This window comes from Pocillopora verrucosa, chromosome 4 (assembly GCF_036669915.1).
Source record: "Pocillopora verrucosa isolate sample1 chromosome 4, ASM3666991v2, whole genome shotgun sequence".
Lineage (NCBI taxonomy): Eukaryota > Metazoa > Cnidaria > Anthozoa > Scleractinia > Pocilloporidae > Pocillopora > Pocillopora verrucosa.
In genome coordinates this window covers 12,880,139-12,907,793 of record NC_089315.1, presented here as the reverse complement: position 1 = coordinate 12,907,793, position 27,655 = coordinate 12,880,139, and the positions used below count along the sequence as shown (strand labels likewise).

The 27,655-nt window shown below is 39.7% G+C and overlaps 1 protein-coding gene across 4 annotated transcripts; it reads left to right on the top strand.

The window, feature by feature from the left end:
• Positions 1-616: 616 nt before the first annotated feature.
• On the top strand, positions 617-26,273 carry LOC131795978 (pappalysin-1-like). Of its 4 annotated transcripts, none has more exons than XM_059113620.2 (8): positions 617-742; positions 12,163-14,949; positions 16,424-16,647; positions 20,604-20,806; positions 21,269-21,953; positions 22,548-22,987; positions 23,390-23,569; positions 24,159-26,273. In XM_059113620.2, the coding sequence occupies exons 2-8, from the start codon at positions 12,284-12,286 to the stop codon at positions 24,534-24,536; spliced, it is 4,776 nt and encodes a 1,591-aa protein (XP_058969603.1). In that variant the 5' UTR covers positions 617-742; positions 12,163-12,283; the 3' UTR covers positions 24,537-26,273. The 4 variants fall into 4 exon arrangements, with proteins under 4 accessions (XP_058969603.1, XP_058969601.1, XP_058969602.1 ...); XM_059113618.2 differs by lacking the exon at positions 617-742 and adding an exon at positions 2,597-2,631; XM_059113619.2 differs by lacking the exon at positions 617-742 and adding an exon at positions 5,409-5,523.
• Positions 26,274-27,655: the final 1,382 nt, after the last annotated feature.

The window sequence follows — 27,655 nt, the reverse complement described above, 5'->3', positions numbered from 1 at the left end:
GTCCTTTTTTTTTCTCACTTTTTTCTTCTTTTTTTTACCCTATTAAAACTACAGTCTGTATGTAACTTGTTCGTGTTGAGGGTAACTCTACACCTTCCTAAAAAAAATTCTTCAACACTCTGACTAACACTTGCTAAAAGTAAGGAACTGGTAAACAGGTACCGCCGGAGAGTGCAAGATAAGCAATCCGGTGAGCATGCATGCTAGGTTTTTGGCCAATTTTTAAAGATCATCTTCAGTTTATCAGTCAGTTTATTTTTGTAAACGGAGTAATTTTAATTCTTCAAAAAAGGTTAAACATATTGGCGTGGATGGATGATTGCGAAATGATTCCTGCTTATTTTGATCTAAACAAGCACAAATCTGTCTACTGGGGGCCTTTCTAAGCCCAGTGTTTATAGACTCCTATATATGATCACTTATTTAAGTTTTCCTATTTGGCGCACAAGTGTTTGAACTGAGGCGACGAGGGTGGCGGCAGTCTCCGCCGCCACGGAGACTGGGAAATCAGCAACAACACTTTGGAGAAAATTTTGAAAATGATGCCCACAACGTGTTTTGTGACTTGCAAATGAAGTCTCTTGTTAGTAACTGAATTAGATTTGGTGTCTCTCTGTGTAATTAGACTGAAGACTGTCAAATAGCTCCAACTGAGGAAAGAATTATCTCTGGCGCACCAGAGAAGCCACAGGACAGAGAATCGACCCTCCTTTGACCTTCCAAGTTATAGAACCTAAGGCTTGTAAGTACTTTCTCTGAAATTTATCATGCTGAAAAAGTCTTAACTGACCAAAAGGATATGTAAGGGATCTAGACTATTCTTTCCTAAATACGGAACTTCGAGCAAAATGGTAAAGAACAAGAACAATACAAGGATATTCGGAGCGAAAAAGGTCTAAGATCTTTTTTTTTTTTTTGAAAGTGACTCGCAGTAGTTCATTTGGAATGGTTTCAATCAGAGCAGTGCCAACATTTTCGTTGACCTTTTCTGACGAGCTTTTCCTCCATTTCGTCTGGCCGCTTGACACCGAATTTATCTCGCTGTTAATCATGAATTCTTCAAAGACTCCCTGTGTGCGCTGCGAGTCATATGTGGCCGAAACAAAACTCTTTAAAAGGTCCTCGAGCAACATATCATGTTGTTCGGTCTCGAACATATTTCGACATTAATTCGCCTAGTCTAGTATTAAAAACACGTTTGAACGCTCACTTTTGATGCTCATGCAAATGACCTTGCTGCTAACCAGCCGGTGGTTGGGAACTGATGCAGTTCTTGCATAAGGCAGAAAATCGTTTTGGTAACTCACCTAAAGTAATGTTCAGGTTTGAGATTTCCCTGTGGAATCCGCGATGAACTTGTGAAAATTTACTTTTTACGGATCAAGATTTTAGAAGGACCAGCAGTCTGGAATTCCAGCTATATGTCATTATTTGAACTGGAATTTTTTCGCAGTCAATCATGATTTATGACCAGCTGCAGACATTAGAATTATAGACATTCTAGTTTTTCATGCGATTTGTCATGTTTTGTGCGCGTTTGTTTTCCCTATCGATGTCAACGCTCACGCTTTCGGATATCGTCTGAATTTTCACGGGCACGGAGGTCACCGCCTCCAAGAGTGGAGGTGCTCGTGCATGCGTGACATGCCTAGCGTCTTAAACAGGGCAAGTTGAAGACAAAAACGTTCATTCGGTGCTAAAAAAAAAAAAAGTAAATACCGTGACTAACATGCTGTTAGAGTAAGTTGAAAAGGTGCACGTGTGCGAGAAATTGAGTGAGCCAAATCTCGATGAACGAACATGAAAGGCCCTTTGCCATGAAAAAATCGACAGTAAATTAGCCAGTTTTATATCAGAATTGCAGGAATTTTAAGTCTTCAAAAAAGGTTAAAGATACTGACGTAGATGAGTGATGGTTGCATGACTATTACTGATTTTAATTTTCAACAAACAAAAGCACACGGTTGACCACATGCGCCCTAAATAACCAGTGTCTGCTAATACTTCTCTGATAGAACTGCACAACAAATCAAGGTAAAACCAGTATTTTAAATCGGAAAAACCCCGACCACTCTGTCCAAACTACTACTTAATCAATTTCTAATTAGGAATTCTTCGCATACGTTGGGCAATTAGATAGAACCGAAGCACTTAGCTGCATATTCCGGCTTAGCAACCGCCCTAAAATAGCGATAGCAACAACAGTATTATTATTATCCGCGGAGAAAGTCTGAGTTGTTATTTTCATCTTTAGCTAACACAACTCTGTCTTATAAACCAAAGAAAACGCTAAAGGGAAAGCAATTCAACAGCTGAACCATAATTAGTCTCAGGTTCATTGGGTTCAACCTTCGGCAGCAAAGCTGAGACGCGCCTCCTTAACAAGGCGAAACGTTCTAGGTGTAATTCTTTCACTAAAAGATAGCGCTAGTTATAAAAAGCGCAGCCAGCATGCTTTACTCGTACCTTCTGTCCTTCGAAACAAGAATTCAACAGTCTTCGAGATCCAATAGCGAACTGAAATGTTCATCCACTTGCAGCCTGTTCGTGTTCCACCAACGAAAAAAGAAACATCTTCGTTCGTGTTCGTACTTACCTTGTTTACGTCAACATGATAGAATTCCCATTTAGGTAAGTAAACAACCTTTAAGCCCAAAATAACCATAAGGCTAAAAAGGAAGTATGACAAGCATACTTATGACAAGCATACTTAAATCAGCATGTCAGAATATGTTATGCCTTGATAGTCCCCAAGTTCTTGTCGCTGAAAGGCTCTTTGACAGTTTATACAAAATTTGTTCTTCGTCTTCAGTAGTCGTTCTCTGTTCAACGCTTCATATTTTTAGAAACAACGCTTTTGATAGATCTCTTTCAAGAAATCGGTGACTACGATATTGTTGTTATTGTTTAAATTTTGAGATCATTTAGAACATTTTATCTTCAAGATCAACCTGGGAACAAACTCAAGTTAGTATATATTATGACTTGATATCTGTCGTTTCTTGTCTGCTGGCGGTTTATACAAGTATGTGTTCTTCACACGAAATCAAATTTATTTGTCCTCTGGGCATGTTACACCTCATATTTCTTGAAACGACTCTTTTATTACTTCCCTCTTAAGAACTCGGTGATTATGATGCTGTTGTTTCAGATTTAGGACAATTTAAAACATTTTATCATCAGGATCAATCTGGAATTAATTCACATTGAGTAGGGTGTGCAAAGGAAAAACATGGTCAAACATATTGTGTTTGTATACTGTCCTGTTATTGTCTGTCTTTTCTTATTGTAGATATCATTGTCAGTTTGCTGTTCATCATGTTCCCTCTGTCCATCTCTTTAACCTCATTTGTTAATATATTCCATGAGTCTAAGTTTTCACCTCAATCATAAGATCCTGCCTATTGGATCAGTTTTGTCGTACAGTTTGGCCATTTATAGTTTTGCATGAGTTCTGCCTATGTAATTCTGTCTCTCTTATGGTGCACGCACATAATCATAGACAATATGGCGGCCTTCCATCCGTTATTTTAGGAATTCGTCTTGTCTCTCTAAATATGGATCGGTGTCAAAACGATGTGTGTTTTCTGTTTTTCTCTAACGGAAGCTATCCTTTCATTTTCCACTCTTAAACACTCTCCGTTTTTTTTTCCAGATTTTTTGCCACGTCGCTTGATTACCAAGCCATAGACGAGGCGAATGTACAACTAAATTCATAAGCGTATCTTCCTCTTTGTTCTTTCTCCGCGACAAAATTGGGAGCAAGTGTGATATATCCCCAAAAATATGGCTCTGCTTTGATTCTTAGCGCCGACATTTTGACAAAGAGATTATAAATTCGATGAAACAGCAAGGATTGCTGAAGGAGTGCCTGAAACGGTGTGAAAGGATTTGGCATATTTCCGTCAAACATGGCTCGCATTTGTTTCAAGCTATTTAAGACAGTTTGACAACAAAGAGAGATATAGGAACTGCTGAACGAGTTCTTTTTGAGCGTATAACACTTTGTTCAGAGTCAGCTACTCAACTAAACATCCCTGATTAATTAACAACAACTTGAAGTTACAAAATGTGCTTATTTCTAGGTGTGGCTATTGGGTATGGCTTGACTGACGTGAAAGATAATAATTTTTATTTTTTAAAAAATTGAGGTCACGCTCTTTGTATTCAGTCTTGGATTACATCGATCTTAGTGTCATGTTGCGGGATTTCTGCCTTGGTTAGCTTCTATTAGCGTGTTGCTATACAGTTCAGGACGCAACTTCAATATTTTGGATCACTTCCCTAATATGGAATGGGGGAACAGAAGAGATTTCCTGATCTAACAGTGGTTATGGACCAATTCAGTACTTTCATACGATTCTACCGAGCATATTTCTGCTAATTCTCCCTCTGTTCTACTTCATCTCTGGATATAAAACCGGATAACTGCTGGAGTTTACAATTATTTTTAAACATGAGGGTATTTATAGCAAATTACATCCGCAGCTCGTATGTTGCAACAAAGTTTACACATGTCGTCAACCTTTCGCGTCATTACGATCTAGATAAACCGTTGGTAGGCCTTAACGTCTTAAAGATGATCTCTTATTCGCAGAGGCAGACACCTTTTCATATAAGGCTCTATTCAGCAGAGGTTAATTGATCCGTCGTCAAATGTTATTGCGTACGTGCTCTGAACATTGGAGCCGTGATTGCTGACTGTGAGTGCATTTACAAGTAATCGCTTTATCTGTTATATCATGTTTTCTGTCGCGCCAACAAACAGATTTTCTGTACCATTCTAATTAATGTGCAGTATGTTAGAAATTCCTAATACATAGATATCACAGTTAATCTGAAAAAATTGCCTACAGTTCCTCTGCTCAATTCAAGTGATGGCGGGCAGCCAACCTCTCTCGCTATCTTTTTAGTCCAATTAGGTTTCAGTATATGATGGTCTGTCTACAATTTAAAAGCGACTGAGCTCCTTTCCGTCTCGACACTCCCAAACAATCCTCCTACTGCCATTTAAAAAAAATGTTCCGTTTTAGCCTTCTTTCCTCACATATGCTGTTTTCAGCTTTGCCTGAGAATCCTCTGAACTCTTTCATCCGCTTAAATATTTTAATCGTGGAGTTGGGCATATTCTGGAGCTAATATAAAAACCATACATAAATCTTATTTCACAATTGTCTGAAAAAAGAAACTCTGTTCTCCAATGCAGCTTGAACAGTTTAAGCATTTCGGCAAATTTATGCTTTCCTCAATCCTTGACCTAAAATGCGACCTTCTTCCAAATAAGAATTCTTCCAGATAATCTTATCATATAATCACATTCTAGCCCGGTTAAAACCAAGCATAAATTTTAAAACCATAATAGGCGTTTCAGGATCTTAAATTCCGGGCATCAGAATTTTTAATGAAAATTAGTTACATAAGCCACCTAAGATAGAAAGCATCTACCGGCAGTTGCTGTCCAAATCCACAAGTGGGTGAGCACGGCCCAAAAGTTTTCGCAAAACTGTTTATGAACTGCAAAGGGTAAGTTTTTTTATTTTAGCATTGTTAAGTCAAATGGGGTACATTTTCAAGTGAAGATGAGGTTGATTTAACAAGAATCACTTTCAAATGAACAGTAAAGTCACAATGTGGTTGAAGGAAATATCAAGAATGAAATCTAAACTTGTGCACGCATCACATGTTCGATTGAGTGATCACTATTTTTTTTTCTGTGTCACTTGCTCCTGATAGTGGCTTTTAAGATAATTTGAATTATAATGGAGTGAATGGCTACTTCTTACTTCAGTGAAGTTTTAAGTTGGCTCGTGCCGAGGTTAAGCAAAAGGAAAGATATGGAGCAGTTTCAAGAGTCTTCCGGGAGCTTAAAGGAAGAGATGAAAATCTTCCACATCGTCTGTGTACAAGCCCTAAATCAAAACATATCAAAAAAAACCCATAGATCATCGTTCAACTTGCCAGCTCTCCAGTAGGATTACAACAATGGTATCTGAGGGTATAACTAGTATGTTTCAACGTTTTATTGATTATACTTAAGTGTTTTTCTGAAGTGTGCTTGACCAAGATAGCTTCGCTGAAAACTGGGGTAAAGGAAATTCTGAGGCCTTCTCAATGTGTTTTTCACTGGATGTTTTAACTAAGAGAAGGTAGCCGAGGGTTGAGCTTCTCAAACGTTTGATTTTAGCGTATATTGCAAATAGGGCTGAAATTATTCGACTGAAAATCTCGGTTTGTCTGGTGTAAATGGAGAACCAAGACAAAGATGCTTGACAAGTTACACGCGTTTTCCGAACGCTCCAACAGAAGTAATTAGCACGATACCTGATTTTATCTATGGCTGATTTTCAAAACTATTCACGCGATCTCAGAAAGTTTTTACATCCAGCTGCACAAGCTTCTTCGCCCTTCAAGTCTTCTGTGTTTACGGATCAAAGTTGAATCTTGAACTTCATTCTTTGATAGAACTGGCTCGAACTCAATTTTTGCTCTCTTTCCAAAAATCTTTCGAGGAAAAGATCGATGCATGTCTGTTGTCAGTATTATGCTTGATCAATCAGCTTTTCATTCGCATATTTACTCCCTACGAGCTTTAAATTAGCTGTGTTTTAAACAGTTTTTCGCTGTTGTTTTATTTGATCTCATTGTAGTCCTCTCACATCTATATGTAAGTGTTTCCTTCCGACTTGATTGTTAGGCAAGCTAATTTCCGTTGGACACATTCTTACATTATTTAATCTTGAAAAAAGTTTTGTCTTTTTGCCGCTACTGTGGCATTATCCAGTGAACAGGCGACGCGAACAGACAAATAATCCATAAAAGGGCCTGATCTTGATTTAGGGCCAACCTTAGTCCTCAGTGATTTAAGTTGAAATCACGAAATTTACGTTAGAGTCTGGGAATTTTATGGTTAAACATCAATCCAGCAGTATCTTTAGACAGGGAATATTTAAGTAATTATGTTCTTCTGAGTCTTATCTGCTTCCTCACACCAGGGGTTGTTAAAACATCAGGCTTGAAAGTAATACCACGGCTGTTTATGATCTGAATCGAGTTGCTTTAATTCACACTAATCATCAGATTTTCAGATTATTTTGCGCCAAAATCCTTTCATAAATGTTGATAATCATTCTTGCACACAAAGATTAAAAGCTCTAGATTAAAATCTTACAGCTGTCTATTAACACTGACATTGATTTTATCGCTTCGTGTTGCTCTCTTACGTAGCACGTCAGTTGCTGTAAATGCAAAGCGACCTAACGACCACACCCAAAACGAGTCGTTTCACCGCCAAATATGGAGTTTATTCAGTCTGAAATATGACATTCAGCAGGACTCCAGAGAATTGATTTAAGGGTTTTGTGAACGGAAAAGTCTTTTCAAATCTTAACTCGCATTGTGTTCATTGTTAAAACCAGTAGGGAATTTCCATCTCGTTCTCATCATGTTTTTCCATGCATATGACTCTGGAAAAATTTTTCCCGAAACGAATCCCAACGCGGGGAAGCTGATTTTCTTGTGTAATCTGTTCAATTAATAGCTTCTTAGCAAACCATTATCTCGTGACCGTAAAGCCTATCAAAATTTGATGAATTCCATACATTCTTGAAAACGCTTTCGTTTCTGTTCTTGATATCTGCAAAAGGATTCGGGATACTGTACTAAATTCTAAAGATAGCGTTTTTCGCTTTGGTTTTGTAAGATCAGAGTTTTCTAAATCTTTTGATGTTGATTGGGAACATGTAAAAAAATAGTTGTGAACAAAAAAAGGAAGGGATTTTATTCGATTAGCTAAAAATAGCTGTGTTAAGATCTTTAGCTTTTGTATTAGTTCTACATATCTTCTCATGTAACGTCAAAGAAAATCAACAAGCTAATGTTGGCACACGATACGACAGCTTAAAGTGCGATGGTTTTTCCCGTGTAATAGCGTAATTTTGTCCTTGCAAAATAGTATATAAAGTTGTAGTCTTCTAGCCCCCTGTGGGAGCATATCTCCTAGCATTAAATCAGGCCTCTAGAAAATGATAGATGCATGGTTTTCCGTATCATTCACAATTACGTTGAATTAAGCCGGATGCTGGAAACATCATTTGTTTTAGTCTCGTTAAATTGAAAAAATCTTCTCAGCATGAGGTAACATTGATGGTCTAGAAACAACTCTGGGATTTAAATGCAATAGTTTAATTTTCTACACGAGTTATCTTTCCTCCAACCAAAATCACGCCCTTTCTCGGCAGATTTTCGGCAATCCCAGGAAACGATTATATATGCGAAAATAAAAAGGGATTGATATATCGCGGATGAGAAAACCAGCCTTATCGGGGGCAAGATAAGCCAATCAGTGAATTATCGGTCAAAATTTTTTATTTCGAAAGAGGCAAGTCATAACGCGCTCTGAGTTGTGTTGTTGTTGTTGTTGTTATTGCTTTTTTTTGGGGGGGGGGGAGGGGTCGTTGAAGTCGTCGATTTTGTGAACTTACATTTAAACCAGCGAGACATAGGGGAAAAGAATGGTTTAAGATAGAGAGGATTAACACCGATCCATACTGATGAACGAAGAAAATGTGTGCCAACTTTTCCGACGTGCGTTAAGGGAGACGAGAGCTCTCATGATACAGCGCACATGAACGGGTATTTTTCGATGGCTGACTGTAACCATATAAAAATAGCCCACGCTCGAATCTTTGGATGGTTGCGAAGAAACTGGGTCGAGTACACCATTTCGAGGCAAATCTGTAAACTTCTTGACATATTAAGTGATACGTGAAGTGACAAACTAGACACGCAAAATCCTGCTTGCCCCTACCACCCGTTCCCCTCCCCCAACAATAAAAAACGTTCCTGATGAGCTCTTGTTATAATCGTGGAAAGCCTCTCAGAACTGATCAAACCACGAACGCAGGTCTTGTTTGCTTTTGTGCTATTCATGCTAAAAGTTAACCAGTGAACCTCAATTTGATGTATTCTACCCAGGTCAGTCATTCAAGCTCATGTCCAAACACATGTAACGACTTTGAGATGATTGACACTCATATCGAAATAAATTCATTGCCAAGTGATATGTTATCATTGAATCGAAGAGCAGATATGTTTTTGTGTGAGTGAATCCTTCGAGAAGCCTAAATACATCCCCACTCACCCGTGTCGGGTGTCCCACGTGATCATCCAGTAAACAGGGAAAAACACGAAAAGGTCAGAATCAGCCAAAGAGGAAAATGACTGATTGGAGATGAGTGAATTTCTTGTATTAAACAAAGTATTTCATGACGTTTGAACAATTGCAGTTTTTGGTTTAACAGCAAATTTATCATCTTTTGAACTGAGATGTATAATCTCTGGCGTAATCTTAACCCTACCCCTGATATAACTTAAAAGAAAAGATATTTGACCCTTTCGCTGACGTAAGCCGAAAAGCTCAAGGGTGTTACTCCTCTCTCTTATTAACGGAGGTTTAGCCAGGACGAAAGAATTTCGGGGTCGACGCGCGGAGCGAACAGAGGAGGGCAGGACTAGAACCAACCAAGTAGAAGGTTTTGAAAAGGTATTCTCTTTCTCAAGGTTAACTATCTTCTCTTGATTCTTACTAAAAGTTTAGAATAATACTTGAACCTTTTTCTAGAAGTGAAGGCTGGTTAAATTGCATAATGTGCAAATTAGCACAATTTCTCAAAATATCAGATCACGTAGCTAATTGAGAATAAAGTTGTTTGATATATATATAAAAACAAGTCACAACGACAATGGGGTCCGACAAATCTTCACGGCGGATTCGAATGCAATTTTCTGCATTCAAAATGGTTCACATATATTATTTATTTGTCAGACCGCGCTTAAAATTGAATACCTTGGACATCATTTATAATCCGTTTCCAAACAGGGCGCTTTCGACATCACTGATCCCTGCAGTATGTAGCACGTGTGTTGCATTTGAAACAGGAAAGTGGCCTAGGTACCCTGTGAGTTCCCCGGTAGAGGCCATTTCAGGCCACTTTATTTAAAATTCAATTTTGACTTTTCTTTTTCATAAAGAAGCTGTAGAAGGCTCTTGTAATAAGATACAAACAAACTCAGTCCTGCAAATACAATTTAAAATGGTTCAAAGTTCGTTATGAATGACAACAAGCGAAAATTTAGTTGAGTTTGGAAAACGGTCCTCAGATCCCGTGAACAGGATTACTGAGGGTCACAAAGTGGTTGATTCCTCCACGAGACTGAGAGTGACGCTTAGAGTGATGATAAAGCACTTCAATTCTCTTTCTCCTTTTCCTACGTGATAGCTAATGCTATCGGTAATCTCTAGAAGAAACTTTGGTTAAAAAGGCAAAATACCCCCTCAAACCAAAAGCACTTGAACTTGTATCTTTGTGGTTTAAGCTGCTTGTTTTCGCCGCTAGTACTTATTTTTCTTTAGATGAGAAGAAAAATGTCGCCAAGTCTTGTGTATCTAAGCATTACGTAACCGTGAATCATCCACTTTTGGACTCCAGTGGAATGCAACTAACACTTTTTCCGCCATTCTGGTTTTGACGTTCGTGTTCCTCTTTTCATTTATTTACTTTTTCCGACATCACGTCTATTTATTTTCGTTTGGCATAGCTAACCTCGACACGTGATTTCTAGGAGTGTTCTCCGAAGGTGAGGATTTTGACTCGAGTTACCTCCCTGGTGGTTTATTTATAGTTCACGCCACAGTCAGGGGGAAGTTGTTGCAAAAACAAACGCGTCGTATACAATTTTCTCGGGTAGTTGTTCTTTCACCAGAGTGCTTCGCTAAAGTTCCCGGTTAGATCCAGTCACGCGGTTTGGCCTCAAGCGACTTCCTGTCACGCGAAATATATATATATCACGCGTTAATTAGATAACTTTTTCTCGTTTTAGAAACCAGGGGAATATTCAGAATGTCAGGCTTTTAAAGTGATAGTAAATCGTGTTATTCCCGATCTTTCATTACCCTTTTCTTTGGTTAAGATTTACAGGAAACTGCGAAAGCCGAAGCCGTAAATTGTCTTAGCCACAAGGTCGCGAGTTCACTGAAGTTCTAATCTGCGAGAGGAAGGATTCTTTTTACACCTAGAAAATCATAGTCACCTTGGCATTGGTGACAACGATACCAAAAATGACTTATATTTGTATATCTTTTTTAAGTTCTTTTTGTTGCTTGAAAACTCCTGTCCATTAACCTTGTTATTTCGATATCTTCGCGTTTAAAAGCGATGAAAGAATGAACTGTTTTGGATCACCAGTCCCTTAGCGGTGTGTGCTTTACTCTCTAAAAGCATGACAGTTGCCTTTTGTAGTAAAGGTGAGCTAATGTTTTTCGCAAGTTACGACAAAAAACTCTGGTGGGTCCAGGTAAACCACATTTGTCAAATTTTATCATCTTGTAATTAGCTAATTATCTTCGGATCATATCCTTTGTATTTGACCGCCCTGGATGCTTACTGTTTGCGCCTCTATTAAGCTGCGTTTCTAATCTTGTCTTCACATATACACCTCGGTTTTTTCATAACAACTTACATTCGAACTAACATTGGTAATGCTGAAAATGGATGATAAAGATTCTGATCGAAGTGACCCTTTCACTTGTACTGGGTATGCGCTGTCAGAAAAATCGACCTTCTCTGATATGTAAAGATAAGTTATTGTCTAGACCTAATCCTCTTTCTTCATATGAAATAAGTCAAGTGATTTAAATCCGTCTGTGCTCAAAACCGATAGCGCAGAACTGGTAGCCCATGCAAGCGCTGTCACTGGAAGTGTCGCTGAACAATAGGTAATTCTTTTGAAGGCGAGCCTCAGCAAATAAATTATTTGCATAACACATTTTCATTGGCAAACAATAATGCGAAAAGTACACCGCACCCTGAGAGCTTGCGATATGGACTACGTGAGCGATTTCCGTTTCCTGGGGTTAACCCCATGTCAATCAAAATACCCTTACGTGTGAAGCCGAAATTTCGGCCTGTTTCAGCGATCGAAAGTGGTTTAGTTTCATTTGTAGCGCGTTTAACTTTCGCTGTGGACACGTTTAGCTACGCACTTTACGCGCGCAAGTATTAATTAAGCTCACCGCAGAGGATCATTTGTGTCATGATCGGCTGACAAATAGCCTGATTTACAATCAGCAGAAACAATATCTATCTGTTTACTTTATCGCCTTAGGAGAAAGATACGGGGCATAAAGGTCGTGTGCTGTAATCTCGAAGGATTATTCACCGGTGACGTACAGGGAGGAAAAGAAAACGCTTGGAGCGAAGAAGATTTGTTTGACAACGCGCTGAAAATGGGAGATCGCGGCAATAAGATTCTACTTCTTACGTCGCTGGTGTTCTTATTACACTTTGTAATGAAAATAGAGATGGTACATGGAAATAGCGTCATTTTAAATGCTATGAAAGCTGCTGAGGCCGAAGAGGACAAGCATCGCTCTGACTGCGCTTCAAAGCGACGTGTTAAACGCCATGATCACGCACGGTTTCCACAATCTCCGCCAACGGGGTCGCAATTTGGAAATGCTCTGAGTTTACTTGATGACGCAGTAGTGCGATTTACAGGAACCGTCAAAATACCATCGCATCAGTTCACAGTAGACTTTTGGATGAGACCCGAAGGTGGCCAGGTATCGCCGGTGACAGTCCTCGGTCTGTTTGATGACTGTTCGCCGGACAAAAAAGACGGTGGTTGGGCGATAGGCCTGGAAGAGGCAAGTACTGAGCGAAGCCTGAGAGTTTTTTTTAGACTACGAACGCAAAGATCAGATAACGACACGAAACTGCTTTCTCCGCGCAGCGTGGAACCAAACGTATGGCTTCATGTTGCAGCAACATTTAATGGAAAGAAAATGAAATTGTACGTAAATCAAGCCAAAGTTGGAGTGTCTTCGGAACAGAGCGGACACATTTTCGCCGACGGCTTCGACTCTTACCCCTGTGAGCACTTAGAGGCGGGGGGCGATCACTCAACCGGAATGTTTTATCGAGGTTTGATCGATGAGGTTCGACTGTGGTCAGTTGCGAAATCACACAAGGAAATCATCAAGAATGTTTTTGCCCCGATTAGAGATAAAGAACCATATCTTGATGATCTTAATCTTGCAATGTACGAAAGTTTCGCCGAAAAGGAAAAACTCAATCGCAATCCAAAGACCAGATGGGTGACTGTTCTTGGAAAACCGGACATTTTGCAGTCAACTATCCCAGGCGATGCCAACGATTTTTCGATCGTTAAACCCCCGTGTGGTGTAACAGTATGTGACAATCCTGAGATTATCCGCAGTTATGTGAAAAATAAGCACCTGCGAGGAAAAAAGGTTGTGCGATATCGAGTTGTTAATATAATGGAAGATGACGGCACCAATCCTATGGTGACCAAGAAACATTTGAAAGCGCAGCACGCTCATCTAAACCGAGCTTTCAAGCGGTACAACATCACATTTCAACTTAGCGAATGGAACATCCGAAACACCTCCTTACGACGGCGCACGGTGACATACCAGTGTGAACGCGAAAAGATCGGCGATTCGCGCTGTAATAAACAGCATTGCAATTACGAAATTACGGGAAATGACGGCGGCGACTGTGATGATCCAAAAATCAGATGTGACGCCAAAAAGCGTGGGAATGGCATTTGCGACTTAGAATGCAACAAATTCTACAACGCATGGGATGATGGTGATTGTTGTAACGAGAGTGTAACAGACATTTATAAAACTTGCTTCGATCCTAGTTCTCCAAACAGAGCGTACATGAGCGAGAGAGAGTACAAGACTCTGGTCAATCTAGACAATCAAGATTACTTGAACGTTTACCTGGCTCAGTGGAGTAATGACGACTTACAAGGCCTGGCCACTTTTCCTTGGGACAAATCCGTGCATAGTATATATGGTGGTACCATTCTGGGCCTGAAGAATTTTGGTCGCAAACAGCATCTGGATGCCCTTGTTCACGAGTTTGGTCACATGTTAGGCTTGTGGCACGTACATTACGGGGTGACTGATTTAGATTGCACAGATGATTGTGCTGAGACTTTCCCTTCACTCGAGTTGGGTGATTTATGCTCTGACACTAACCCCACCCCAGCTAACAACCAGTGTCGAGATCCCGTTGTTAAGAAATCGGAAAGGACGTGCGGAGTCAGGAAGTTCGTGGAAACTCCTTTTTCAAACTACATGAGTTACACAGATGACTCCTGCACCGATTCGTTCTCAGAACAACAAGTGGCTCGAATGCACTGCTACATTGATTTGATCCATCAGTCATGGCAGGGCGCCAAGACAACACCTTCGTTCATCCCCATTCCTCCACGCGTAACATCTAAAACGAAGGACACCGTCAAGCTGACCTGGATACCACCGCTAGGAACTGGAGGAGGAAATGCGCTTAAGGGTTGCCATGAGTGCCGCGAGGACAAAGTATTTCAGCAATATGCCGTAAGTGCGTGGAGCCCCTGTCCCTCCCGTCCCAATGGATATTGGGCTCCGCATCAGGCCATTGGTGCCCCAGATGTAGCTAAGCCTTGCATCATGAGCGTCGTGGGGTGGAGTCCCTTCCGTACGCAGTGTTCGGAAACGTTTATCGAGTTTGGATTCAAGGAAGCTGTTATTCCAACTAAACTCTCTGTATGGGTACTGTTTTCCTCTAAGGATGGAATTACCGACATACAGTTAATCTTTGCGGATGATTCAAAGTTGTCGCTGGGACACTTTACAGCACAGTGTGATGCACCCCTTACAATTCCTTTAACACCCTACTCATTAACCAAGAAGATTTCAAATGTTAGAATCTACCTGAAGAAGGAAATATCGACTGTCATTGATGCCATTCAGCTAACCTCGTCTGTTGATCATCCAAACTGCCTCAAATGTGATCCCATGAAGTACTTGGTGACTAGAGATCCACCCTTTCCAGAAGGTTCTTCAGTGCCTGTGGATACCACCCAGTTTGAAGACAGGTAATTAATTTTGTCATGAGTCCTAATTCTTCAACCCCTTGGAGTGATTAATATGTCTATTTTCCTCCCTCCTCCAAATATTACACTGCTAACCCTTTAATTCCCATGAGTGACCAAGACAGAATTTCTCCTTACAATATCAAGCAGACAGGTGATGAGAATAAAAAAAAATATCATTAAGGGGATCATAAGGTGATCCAATACCAAATTCTCCAAACTAACATCACCAGAACTGTATTGCAGACAGTAAGGAGAATTACTAATGAGATCTTGGGAGTTAAATGGCTAACCCTCTCGTCCCAGTAATGAAACCAAGACATACTTTCTCATTGCAATATCAGGCAGACAGGTGATGAGATTATCAAAAAACATAATTATGAGGGTTATTATTTGATCCAATACTAGATTCTCGCAACTGAAATTATAAAACAATGTATGGCAGACAGTGTGTAGAGTTTCTGAAAAGACCTTAGGAGTGAAAGGACTAAGCATACATGTAATGAGATGTATTAGACATTGTTTGGATCTAACAACAAATTCTCGTTACTAGCCAACATGAAAATGTTTCAATGACTGTAAAAATATGAAATACATAAATGAGAACTGTGGATAAAGAAATGAATGTGGAAGCGATCTTCGCAGTAATGAACACTACTTAAGCAGTAGCCTTATTTTTACTACTGTTTAAGTACTGTTCATTACCCCAAAGAGCACTTATATATTCATTTCTTTATCTGCAGTTCACATATATGTTTTTCATATATTTACAGTCATTTATTCATTACCCCATGGGTTTACTTGGAACCAACATAATGACCTGCTCTCAGTTGGCTTGTTAGCTCAGTTGGTAGAGCACTCCACCGGTATCGCAGAGGTCATGATTTCAAATCCAGTACGGGCCTGAATTTTTTTTTTTACTACTCCTTATGTAGTGTTCATTACTGGGAAGATAGATCCCATATTCATAAAAAATGTTTGATAATAAGTGAGGTAGATGAGCGTTATAGTCTTACGAATTCTAAGGAGTGACTCTTTTTAAGTTCTGATTGGGAACAGATATCTGTTTTTATATTCAAACGAATTATCATATTTTGGATTGTTTCTTTCTTAAATTTTCCCAGATCTACGTGTATACTTTGTTGCCCTTAGGTTGATTTCATAGTAATGTACTCACATTAGCATCCATAACTTCAGGAAGAAAGTACATCAAGCAAAACGGTTTCTGTGCTTTTCGTACGTTTTCCTCGCCGTTACCTCGACTTATTTTGGGGATAACACTATAGAAAGTTTATACAAGACACGATTATTTTCTCCCACGCCCCACGGAAATTAATATTCAAATCATTGATAAAATAGATAAATGATAAATTTTCAAAGGCAGATGAGGTAAAACTAACTGAAACAATGACTGGCGAGCAGCTGAAGAGATTTATATTCGATGATGCACTCAGTCACAATTGTTCTCTTTCCTCAGTTACCTGGAACCAGGGCAGGAGTACACCTACACAGTCCAAGCTGTAACAAGTCAAGGTCTTACAGGTCCACCTTCTCCTCCCTTGCTGTACTTGCCTGGGCAAGGCTTTTGCGGAGACGGCAAGGTTGACAAAAGTATTGGCGAAGAGTGCGATGACGGAAACCTACGGGACGCCGATGGCTGTAACATGCAGTGTAAGAAAGAAGACGTGTTTCATTGTACAGGTGAGTAAGCATCAATGTACATTTTCTCCCAGTTTGGAAGATATATTTCAAGCAAGCGTGCTACGATAGTAAATACTGAAGATTCTGTTTTTATAGAGTGTTGATAAATCATCTTATATAGGGGACAGATTTTACAATGAAGTGGAGTAGAATATTTGTGATTCGGCCAACTGACGCACGCGTAAAGTTCTGAACCATGGTTTGGTTTTGGTGTTATAAACTAGTCTTCACTGTATATTCTATTTTTGTCTCAGATTACGTTTCACAGGTTGCTAAAGTTCTGCGGTTCAAAATCCATCTTTCATCTAGGGCTGACTTAATAGTGTGTTATCTTAGTTATCCACAGATTAGTGGAGATTTCCGAAAATAGAGGAGACACTTTTACCGAAAGCTTGCCATTGAGTGATGGCATAGTGATATGCAATCTAGCCTGTCAAGCAATCTTTTCTTTTCCTTTAAATTGGAAACTTATTAAAAAACTATCACTTGTTTTTTTCAACGAACGTATCATTTTGCCTTGTGCTTGCTGTTTCATCGCTGAGGTCCTCGGGATGTGATTGATTTCAATCTCGGACATGGTGCCAGCAAGAGACTATCAAAACATATGGAGTAGGTAAAACAAATTCATAAGCTCTTTTCAAAAAGAATGCTTTGAATTTTCCGACTCTGATATATTTCTGGCCTCCGATGTAAACACTTATCAATAATCGTTTCCTTGCGTTTTCCGATTTCTTAGCGACTAATTGATTGTGTTCTGACATTTGAAAAAGTTTGACGACCGCGAGTTGATTTTTTGCCAGAAATTAAATTTGTGTTCGAATTGAATTGTATTACGAGATTTTGAGCTAAATGTTGGAAGAGTAGGGGGCTGGGTACATCTAACGGTTAGTTTTACGGCGATGATACTCTTGAAAGGGCGCTCTGCTCTGTACAAGGGGCATATGAAAGGGCAGGGCCTTCAAAGGCTGAGCTGAAGAAAAGGGCAAGGAAAACTGCAATTGAGCTTTGAACTTTGCGGGAAAATCTTCGAGTGTGAAATCGCATTACGTTAATTGGTGGACGTATCTTCGTCGCCGTTTTTTATGGAATTTAAATGAAGCGTAATCTTTGATAGTATATCTATGAAATAATCCTAAAATCTTCAGTTTTGACAACACTCTGCCCACCCAAATCATATGTAGTGCAAACACGTTAAAATTAGTCGCTGATTCTTACGAAAGAGAAAGCGTTTCAGGCTTAACACCTAGTCTTAAAAAAAGAGCCTTTTTTCTCCCCTTCCATTTAAATAGGCCCTTCACGTAAAGGTTAGGAACCTAATCATCCATCATCTGCGAGCTCCTCGAGTCCCTCCGATTAGTCAATTTAATCGAACTGAACTGAGACCTAAAAGCTCATATGAGCACGTATTCAGGTGAACTGAAACTCGAAAGAAAAATTATGCCAGGATAACAGAATAAGCCAATAAGAAGCTTAGATAAGGATAACAAAAGCCTTTTGTGGGATTTTACATGCAATGAATACGTGCCAAGATGCTTGCAACAAAGTGTTTCTCTACCTACTTCAAGAGACGGTCACCGCAAAAAACAAAAAAAACAAAAAAATTAAAACAAAAACAAAACAAAACAACACAAAAACTAAGAAAGAAAAATGATAATCTGTATTTCTGAAATGTGATCTCAAGATTCACGGGCTGAAAGCTATTTTCATTTCTTCAGCTTAATTCATCAGGTATCTCTTACCAGGATTTTTCCTAACGACTTTATCTCAAATATTTATTGTCGTTTGTATACCTTTGAGTTGTGCCAGCTGTTGCACTTGGACTGTTTGCTCATCGTTTTCTTAGAATTTCTAAAACAGATTTTGAGAAGAGCAGAACTTTGAAATATATACAAGGATGGAACGTAATCCAGTGTTTTAAATGGATCTCTTCCGGCTTAAAGTCTTAGCTAATGACTACGTTTTTGATTAGCTTAGACATGCACACACTGTCCGAAATCAACAAGGTGGTCTTCAGGAATTTAGTCGACAAGTGATGGCAAAGACCAGTTTATCCTTTGTAGCTGGCGGTTTTGTGTGCGCGAACAGACGAGTAGTGAAGCAGCGAGCAGAAAAAATCTCCGCCTCAAACCTCTGGCCGCTCATTGCTTTTGTACACACACAATTGCCAGCCACGCAGTTACAAAGGTTTTGTCCATGATATTCTAGGACATTATCGTTTGAAGAAATTGAAGATCTTATTTTAGATAATAGAGATGCTCAACTTTGTCTGGCGGTCGCGAGGTATTCTCGCAAAAGTGATCAAAAAATTCAGCACTAGAGTATCCTGCACGCTCATTTTTTGTTGCCCGTACTTTGTCTCGCCCTTTCAAGTCTGCAAAAACTTTCTTTTTGACTCCCAGTTTGTAAATTTTTTCCATAAAAAATTCAAGCAAGTTGGTAGTGAGAGCTGAGAAAGTTAATAGAACTACGAAAATAGTAAACCGGGGCGTCAGTGGCGTTGGGCGTCGAAGGGAGAAAGGTTTCCCTCTTTGTCCGCTCTGAAGTTCTAACGCGCGCCGCGTACAAACTAAATGCTTGAAAAGAGGCCAGAAAGTTAATTAATTTTCGAAGGGCGCATAAAGCTATCCACTAGATAAATGTCCATCGGATTGATAGTGCGGAAAGTTTTGTCGGCACTTATTCGTTAGAGAGTGATTTAACCGTTGGATACCGTCATCTGCCCTTTGAACATCTGTGGTCAGGTGATCATGTTTAAAGGTAACAAAACCTTTAGCCTCATGAAAAGCTAACGAAGCAGAGTACGATGTGAACAAGGGCAATTAGTTGATCTTGTAAGAGAAAAGCTTAAGATTTAGAGTTATGGTTGAAATTACAGAATGAACAGATTAACTCCTCTTTTCAACTTCGTCTAACAAAAGATCACACGGTGATCAGTATTTTATAATCGGATGAAAAAAGGGCTTGCTTGAATACCTAGAAACAGTTTGAATGGAACTGTGATAGAGATTTATGCCCCACGCGGTGGATCGGCTCCAAAAACAATTGCTTGTGAGTGTGTATGTAGAATAGGTTTTAACAAAAGAATTCCTAATTTTAGCAGTAAACTCTCCGATTTTTTCCCATTGTCCTCGTAACTAAATCACCCGGGAGTTGCACACATTTTTCCTAACCACTCAATTAATTGAGAAGGTTTTTTGTGATAAGCCCTTAAATCTATTTTTAGAGCTATTTTTTCAACTACTAGAGTTACAATTATTCTACGTAAAGACGCGCTTTTGCTGAGAGGAAGGAAATAATCCACTTGAATGTCACTGAAAACAACATTCGCTTTCTTAGAGCTTAGTCACGGGTGGAAAAATAGGATTCTTATCATTTTTGGAAAGTTACTAAAATCCTTCGGGATTGTGAATGCCATGTTTTTGTGTATGTACTTCACAGCACTGTTCGCGATGTGAATGTTTTATCTTTATTTTCGGGATGTGAGAAATACTTGTTTACAACTCAATGTGTCCTTTTATCATTGGGACCAAGAGATTCCCTGTGTCCTTTTGTCCTTTAAAATTTTCAAGCGCTTTGTTTTAAAGCTTGACAAGGTTTATTTTTCAATGCTTCGATGTATCGCGCTCCATTGTTGGATATCTCACGCCTTAGAGCTGGCACTTAGACTAACTTCGTATTGTTTACAAATGAGACTACATTCGAAGTGCAACTTTGAACATTATCGGTCATAGAGTGTGAAATTGCATTACCTTAATCATTAGAAGGAATTTTGATGTATTGCCTCTCAGTGCCAATGAAAGTAAGAAGAGATTTAATTAATGATTTGACGCTTAAATTATAAGTTACGGTAACATCAAGTCCTCCCTAATCCATTTGATGGTCATAAAAAACGATAGCTATAGAACCATCGTAATCCATGGGTCATGTTTGGAACTGACAAGATTGAACTTTTCCAGGTCATCCAAGTTTGTGTTATCGCCATGATGGAGACGGAATATGTGAACAATTTGAGAAAAAAACCAGCATCAAGGACTGTGGGTTCTACACTCCTGAAGGATTTGAAGATCAGTGGGCTGTATCAGTGACAGTTAATCCCAATTACCGCGAGAGCAAGTGCCCCCCGGAAAGCGTCGTCCTGGGACCACCGCCTTTTGACCTGGTAACGAATTACAATGTCATCATCATCATTTATCTTCTATTTTATCAACAGTAACGATAAATAAATTTACAGCACCGTGACAGGGAGGCGAGAAGACCTCAAGAAACCACTAGGCTAATGGGAGAGGTCACCTCACGTTCAATAATATATGTGTATTTGAAAAAATAAGTGCCGCGAATGTGCGGCATGCCCAATTAAGTGGTTATTTTAGTAAAAACTTGAGCATATTCCTCTTTAAGCTAAGAAGACTTGACGAACGAGTGACTAATACATGAAGGAAGTTCCAAATTACGGGCTATTCTAGTGCCATAGCGGTGAATTTGGCTATTTGTTACAGGAAGACTGAGAAGCAATGGGGGCAATAAAACATGAATTTGGCGATTTCAAACGTATTGACCAGGGAAATATCTTTCTTTAGTCTTTCTTGCGAAGACTAATTAAAGTTATCACATCCTTACACAGGTTTGTCAGGGCAGTTTTGACAAAGAATATCAATTCGCATGGGGTCCTTGCAAGGGAATAGACACCCTCTTCAGGGATGGAAACTACTGGCTGGAGGTCACCTTCAACCGATCGGTCGTGCCCGCTGCAATAGTGCTTTACCTCGGCTCCGAAGGTAAAGGAGAATATGATTTTCATGACAAGAACGTCAAAGTTGAGCTGATAGGCACGAATGGCCGCGTCATGTCCGCGGGAAACCAGAGGACGAATGTTTCATGTAAGACCAATCCAGAAGTCATCCCAGTTTATCATGACATGACAGAGCCATTCTTTTACGTCCGTAAAGTAAATATCAGCTTCACGTCTCCCTTGGTCAGTATAGCTGCCGTGGCCCTGCGTTCTAGAGCGCAGTTCGATGTAGTAGAGATGGCAAGATGCAAATCGGACGAGGTGTTTAGTCCCCACACACAACACTGCCACAAATACAACTGCGAGAGGCCATCCTGTCAGAAACCTGTGGTCAAGCATGGCAGCGTCAAATGCGAGGGGACCGTGGAAGGGCAGACTTGTACAGTGACTTGTAAGCCAGGTTACCGACCGTTTAGGCCTTTCAAAATTATGTGTTTGGACAAGAAATGGGAAGGGATCACTAAGGTTTGTGTACCTGTCAACTGTGGCGTTCCAAGAATCCCTAACGGAAAGGCTGGTTAGTAATGAAAACTGTCAATCATTTTTGGCTCATATTCTCTATTATCATTTTTGTTTTTGGATCGGGTGGTTTCATTAAGTCAAAATTTTGATGCAGTGAACTCTATTCCCAGGTTCTCTCGTTCCTGAGGGTGGTTGGGAGAGAAAGAGAGAAAGAGAGAATCTGGGAACAAAGTGGTGATAAGATTATCGTATTGATTTTTAAGTGGCCAGAACTGAGCTAAGTCATTCAACTCGTGAAGCTTAGCATCTGACAGAAAATCGATTTACTATTTTTATTTAGCCTCTTTTCCTTTCTTTGCGGCTTTTGGCATCATCGTTTGACAAGAATGCACAGAATTTTCATGGCAGGATGTCTTCGTTATTTGACACCAAGTCCTAATATTCAGCATGATATTAAGGTCGCTGGCTCAGGTTTACCGCAAGGAAAGTAACGTTCTATTGGGATAATGTAGCAAGCAAGATGTTTTCTTGCTTGAAGATGATTTTATATTGAAGGTTTGGAGAAGGGGGGTAGACCACGAGCACTTTAAGAACCTATTTTCCACACTCCTGTTGTGACTTCAACATCAGTATACCTATCTGTTCTTAGATTGCCCACATGGTCAAACGTTTGGTAAGAAATGCTATATAAAGTGCGCGCAGCAGACTAAAATGAGCGCAGGGGAAGGAAGCGTGACGTGCGAAGAGGACGGCAAGTGGTCCGCGCAAACAGCGCACTGTGTCATGACGTGTCCACACCCTGTAACACCAGCAAACAGCCGTCCTCGAGAGAACGACTGTTCTGATGGCAAAAGAACTCTGTTTCCAGGCACGTCTTGTAAATATCAGTGTAAGGCTGGCTATAGTGTGAAGGAGAGCGACGGTGCGAGGAATATCTTTAAGATGCGCTGTACTAAGAGTGGTCGGTGGACACATCCTGTATGCGAACCTACCAAGTGTCCATCCATCTCTGTGATGGCTATGTGGTATAATTGCTCCAATGGTAACGCCATGGGTAGTGTTTGCACGAGTTTTTGTCCAGGACAAGAGGTGCGTTCTACTTTTTATCTTAAAATCTGTTGGCATATTTTTCCCTCTGAATGTAACGATATAGTAGTAGTGTAGGGTTGTAACGGTCTCGGTGCTTTTTTGTGGCGCAAATGACTGCGCCAAAATGTCATCTATTCTTTCACATTCACGTTTGCATTCGGCTTTGAATCCAGTCTCTCTGTTGTCTTTGCGCTGGTCAACTCGGTCAGTTGTGGCCAAAACGACTCCTGAAAAAGTCCTTGGTGGAACGAAAATGTGTAGGAATGGAAATTGGGATTGAAATATATATGTATTTCTTAACCTTAAAAGGATGATAAAATGTGAAAACCCTTATGTCGATATTTGCACTCGAGCTAAACATGAAACTTGATCTTACTTTCTTTTGGCAAATCCTATGTCCAGGTTCACCAAGTCAAATGTGAAGAAACCGGAAAGTGGAGTGCACCTCTAAAGCGTTGTATTACAGCTGGTCGGTGTTCAAAGCCTGAAGCGAAAGGGATCATCTTCCTTTGCGATGATAACTTCCCTGGAGGTACATGCAAGCCCAGATGCGAAACTGCCACGAATGATGTTGTGGACCCTGTAAGTGTCGCATTTCACAATGTTATGTTTTCTCTCCGGCTTTTGCTTGACTTTGCCTGATCGTTCCTTTCGTATCTTTGATTATGTTCCAGGCTAAAATTTAGTAATCAGATTCCGAAAAGCTTTAACCACCATTAGTCTCTTAGTCATTACTGCGAAGATCAACCTTATCTTCATTAGTCTATGCGTTGGTGTACGCCTTTGCCTTGCATTTTCCGAGTTAACTGTTGTTATTTTCTTCTAAATGAAAACGTATAATCGATGGTTAGTTTGTTTCTCAAATGCTGACTTACATGTAGTTTTGATTAATGGGTAAACAGACTTCTTTTCGTCTAATTCTGTCTGTAATTATATTCGTGATTAGCAAATCGGAAGTCAGCGTCCCTTTTAGTTTTGTTAATCACTCGTATGATCAGAGACCGTATTGGACTCTACTCAGTCTATTTGCATCATAAATTGTGAGAGAATGGTTGTGGGAAATGTTACTATGAGCGTTGCTGGTTTTTGAATAGAGGAATAGTGAACCCCCTGCCAATCTACATGTACTGCACTGAAAAGCCATAGTAACGCATTTTCATTCGTTTTGTAGGATGACGAAGGTAATTGGCAAGTGTCTTTAAAATGCACTAGGAAACTTGACTGGTTCCCAGACCCCTCGAAGTTGCGATGTGTTCCCAGTTGTCGTATTGGGGACATGAACGACGGTTGGTGTGATGCGGTGAACAATAATGCCCACTGTCGCTGGGATGAAGGGGACTGCTGTCAATCGACTACTAGTGACAGAAGGGTTTTCCGTTCGTATCTTTGTAAACCAGGAGAATGTTCTTGTAAAGACCCAAATGCCAAAGAAAATAACGAAAAACCCAGAGGAGATGATGAAGATGACGACGAAGATGATGATAATGATGATAATAATTCTGAAGGAAGCGGATCAGACGAAGATAGACACCTAAGGACGTCAACATGATTCTATCATCCTCTACAGACGGTTCTGTATTCTTACATACGACTTTAATATTTGTAATGCAATCGAAAGAAAACAAAATCACAAAGTCAGACTGGATTTTTCGGCGACGGGAGGAACAAACTAAGGGTACTATTTTCTTTTAGGCGCGAGTAGTGTATGCCAAATCAACAAGACTCCTGACGGGGGAACTAAGAGAGATTTTTTAGGATTAAGCCTTTCCACAAGTACACTTGTTTAACGTACTTCTTCGAATATTGATGCGGTCAAAATGTTTTTATTTGTTACTTTTTTAAAATTATGTAACAATTAGACTATGGGATGGGGTTACGATGCTGAAGCAAAGGGTAGAAATACTGATGGGATAATCGAGTTTTTAACTGTGGTTTTTTTAATTCATTTTTTGATAAAATAATGATTTTCTTAAGACTGTTTGAAAGTCAAAGCAGGGATTTACTACGTTTGAGCCGGGCTATAGTTATGACCTTTTCTGTGTCACGCAACGTTACGCTTGTCGGGAAAGAGCGTAGCCTTGCGTGACAGATAGAACATGAAGACAAAGCGAAGATACTATGCACCTTAAATTGTCATGACTTCGTACCCTGCACAGATCAAAAGCATTCTTGCTCAATTGTTGCATTTGAAATCATTGAGTTCGTTTTTTTCTTTTGAGTTTGGTCGGATCGGTAGAAACGAACTCTACGCATATCCTTGCCACTTTGAACAGTCATCTGAAAATTGTGCAATTAGTTACCATGTAACTTCGACGTGCAATATCTCATTTATCATGAATACGTCGCAGCTGATTTAGTGCACATTGCACGAAACGACTTTCAACCAAGAAATGAGCAATTGACACTTTCACGTTTCAATAATGTTAAAACATCCATTGAACTCAAATCAAAAGAAGAAAGTGAACGAGCGAAAAGAAGCCGCCCAAAGACATGGTGTGTGGGGCGGTAAATGGGGACAGGGTGACTCCTGTTTCCAATTTTTGCGCGGCGATTTTTTGTTCGCACTCATAAGGCCTGAAAAGCTAGGCGGGGCTGCTCATAAAGATCAAAGGGAAACTAATTCTTAATGATCATGTTTCATGTTTCCTTCTTTCGCATGTATTGGTGAAAGTTATTTTTTCTTTTGTCAATCGGACTTGAACAACCGCGGAACCATACATAATAAAACGTTTCGGTTGTGTGGCGTTAAAGTTTCCTAGAACCAGAATCTATCACCCACAGCGGGCTCAATTCTCAAAAAGCGGTTGTTAACCCTTTGGAACCTAACATCAGTATGCATATTCTCCATACTGTTCTCCATACCTCCTACGCTGTTGACATGGAGAATTTGTTTAACAATCAAAGAGCTTCTTTAGTTGGTGATCATTTCCTTTGTTCTCCTGACCTTAATGCTAAAATCAAGGGTGATATTGTAAGGAGAAATGAAATGCAAGTCGCTATGAGGGGTTAAAGGGTTGAGCCCACAGTCTTGCCAACTTGAACTGTGCGCTGTGTTTCCGTAACGTACTTTCTGTATTATTTAGTTTGGTGCCGTGTGCATCTAAATGGAAACGTCATCTATAATATAAGACAATTTTAACCCTAATACAGATAACGGGTTCTTCTTCGCCTAGATCATAAACATATCTTAGTTTCACTTAAACGAAAATATAACCTATTTATTCAATATCATACCTTGTTTTATCCTATATCTATGATAGTGAAAATAAATCGTTACATTCATCAATTTACCGGTACCTCTGACCTTTTATAAAGAAGTGACATCATTTCTTGCACAAGGTCATGTCACTGACGTCCAGTTCCTACAAACGCGCCATTGAGAACACCACGAGAGCAAAGTCGTGTTAGGAACACAACCCAGAGAACTCTCATATCGAGCCATCGTGTGTTCTTACCATGCACCCGGACATTTAGCTGTCGAGTCTTTCTTCCATGTCGCTTTAGAGTTGAATCTACTTCATGTCCACGAAAATGGGCGGAATTTTCCTGTAAGTAGGTCCTACACTGACGCTGTACCAATCTTTTTTTTTCGGGGGGGGGGGGGAGGGAGGGGGAGGATACCGGGTAATTTTATCATTACAGTACCCGGGAAATGGCGGGGTGACTGCTTAATATAGGTTAACCGTTATACACAGGTTCCACAGATTAGGGGTATTTAAAAAAAACGATAAACAATGCCATATTATGCCATAATTGACCACATTTTGACAGAATCTCGCTTGCAAATAGCACTACTTACTTTGATTTTGGGAGAGATAGATGGATCAAAAATTACTTGAAAGATTATTCTTAGTTTTGTTTGAGTAGTCCCACTTTCAGAGACTGTTCAATACAGGCGGAGGACAATAAAAAAAAGGCTGTTGAGACTTAGTTAAGGGAGACCGCGGCAGCTGAATAGAGGTGACGGCTTAAAAGACGAAAAATTAGAGTGATTAAGGAAAAAATTCGGGACTTTGGAGGCCAGACTTCTAGCCAGTTGGATTCTCTTTGCTGGGCGTTTTTGTTTCTAGCTTTCTCCCTTAAACTCTGGGTTAAAACGTTTTTTTTATCCCCTCATTTTGTTTTGTTATGCTTTCGCAACTTACCCGTCAATAAATTTAATTTCAACTTTCTGCACTCAATTTCAACTTTCTGCTCTGTTTGGAATTAATTGACGTGTTCTCAGCCAATAAGCATGCTGAAATTTTTGCATAGGTATTATTAAATCTGAAATCATAATAATGCATGATTTGAAATCAAAAGTGTGATTGCACGACACGGTGTTCAATTACCACTTCATTACATCCATTTTAAAATTGAAAAATTCAGTCGCTCAGATGACGGAGTTTTTAGTCTTTACAAAGGTTTTGTTGATCCAATAGTGAGCAGGGTTGTAGAAAGTTGCAAAGTTGCGAAGGTTGTTTTTTTTTTCATTTTCCTGCAAATCGCGTGGTTTCCTTGAACGAGCGATTGGCTATTTATTTTGGTAAAACTTTCTCACTGGCTGGGAAAAAGATGTGATTTGGAGCAAAAAATAATGCGAATCGTAAATAAATCGCACCAATGAGAACCAATCAGATTTCAAGGATCACTAGTGATTTCAAAATGAATTCAATTAAAAAACAAAAG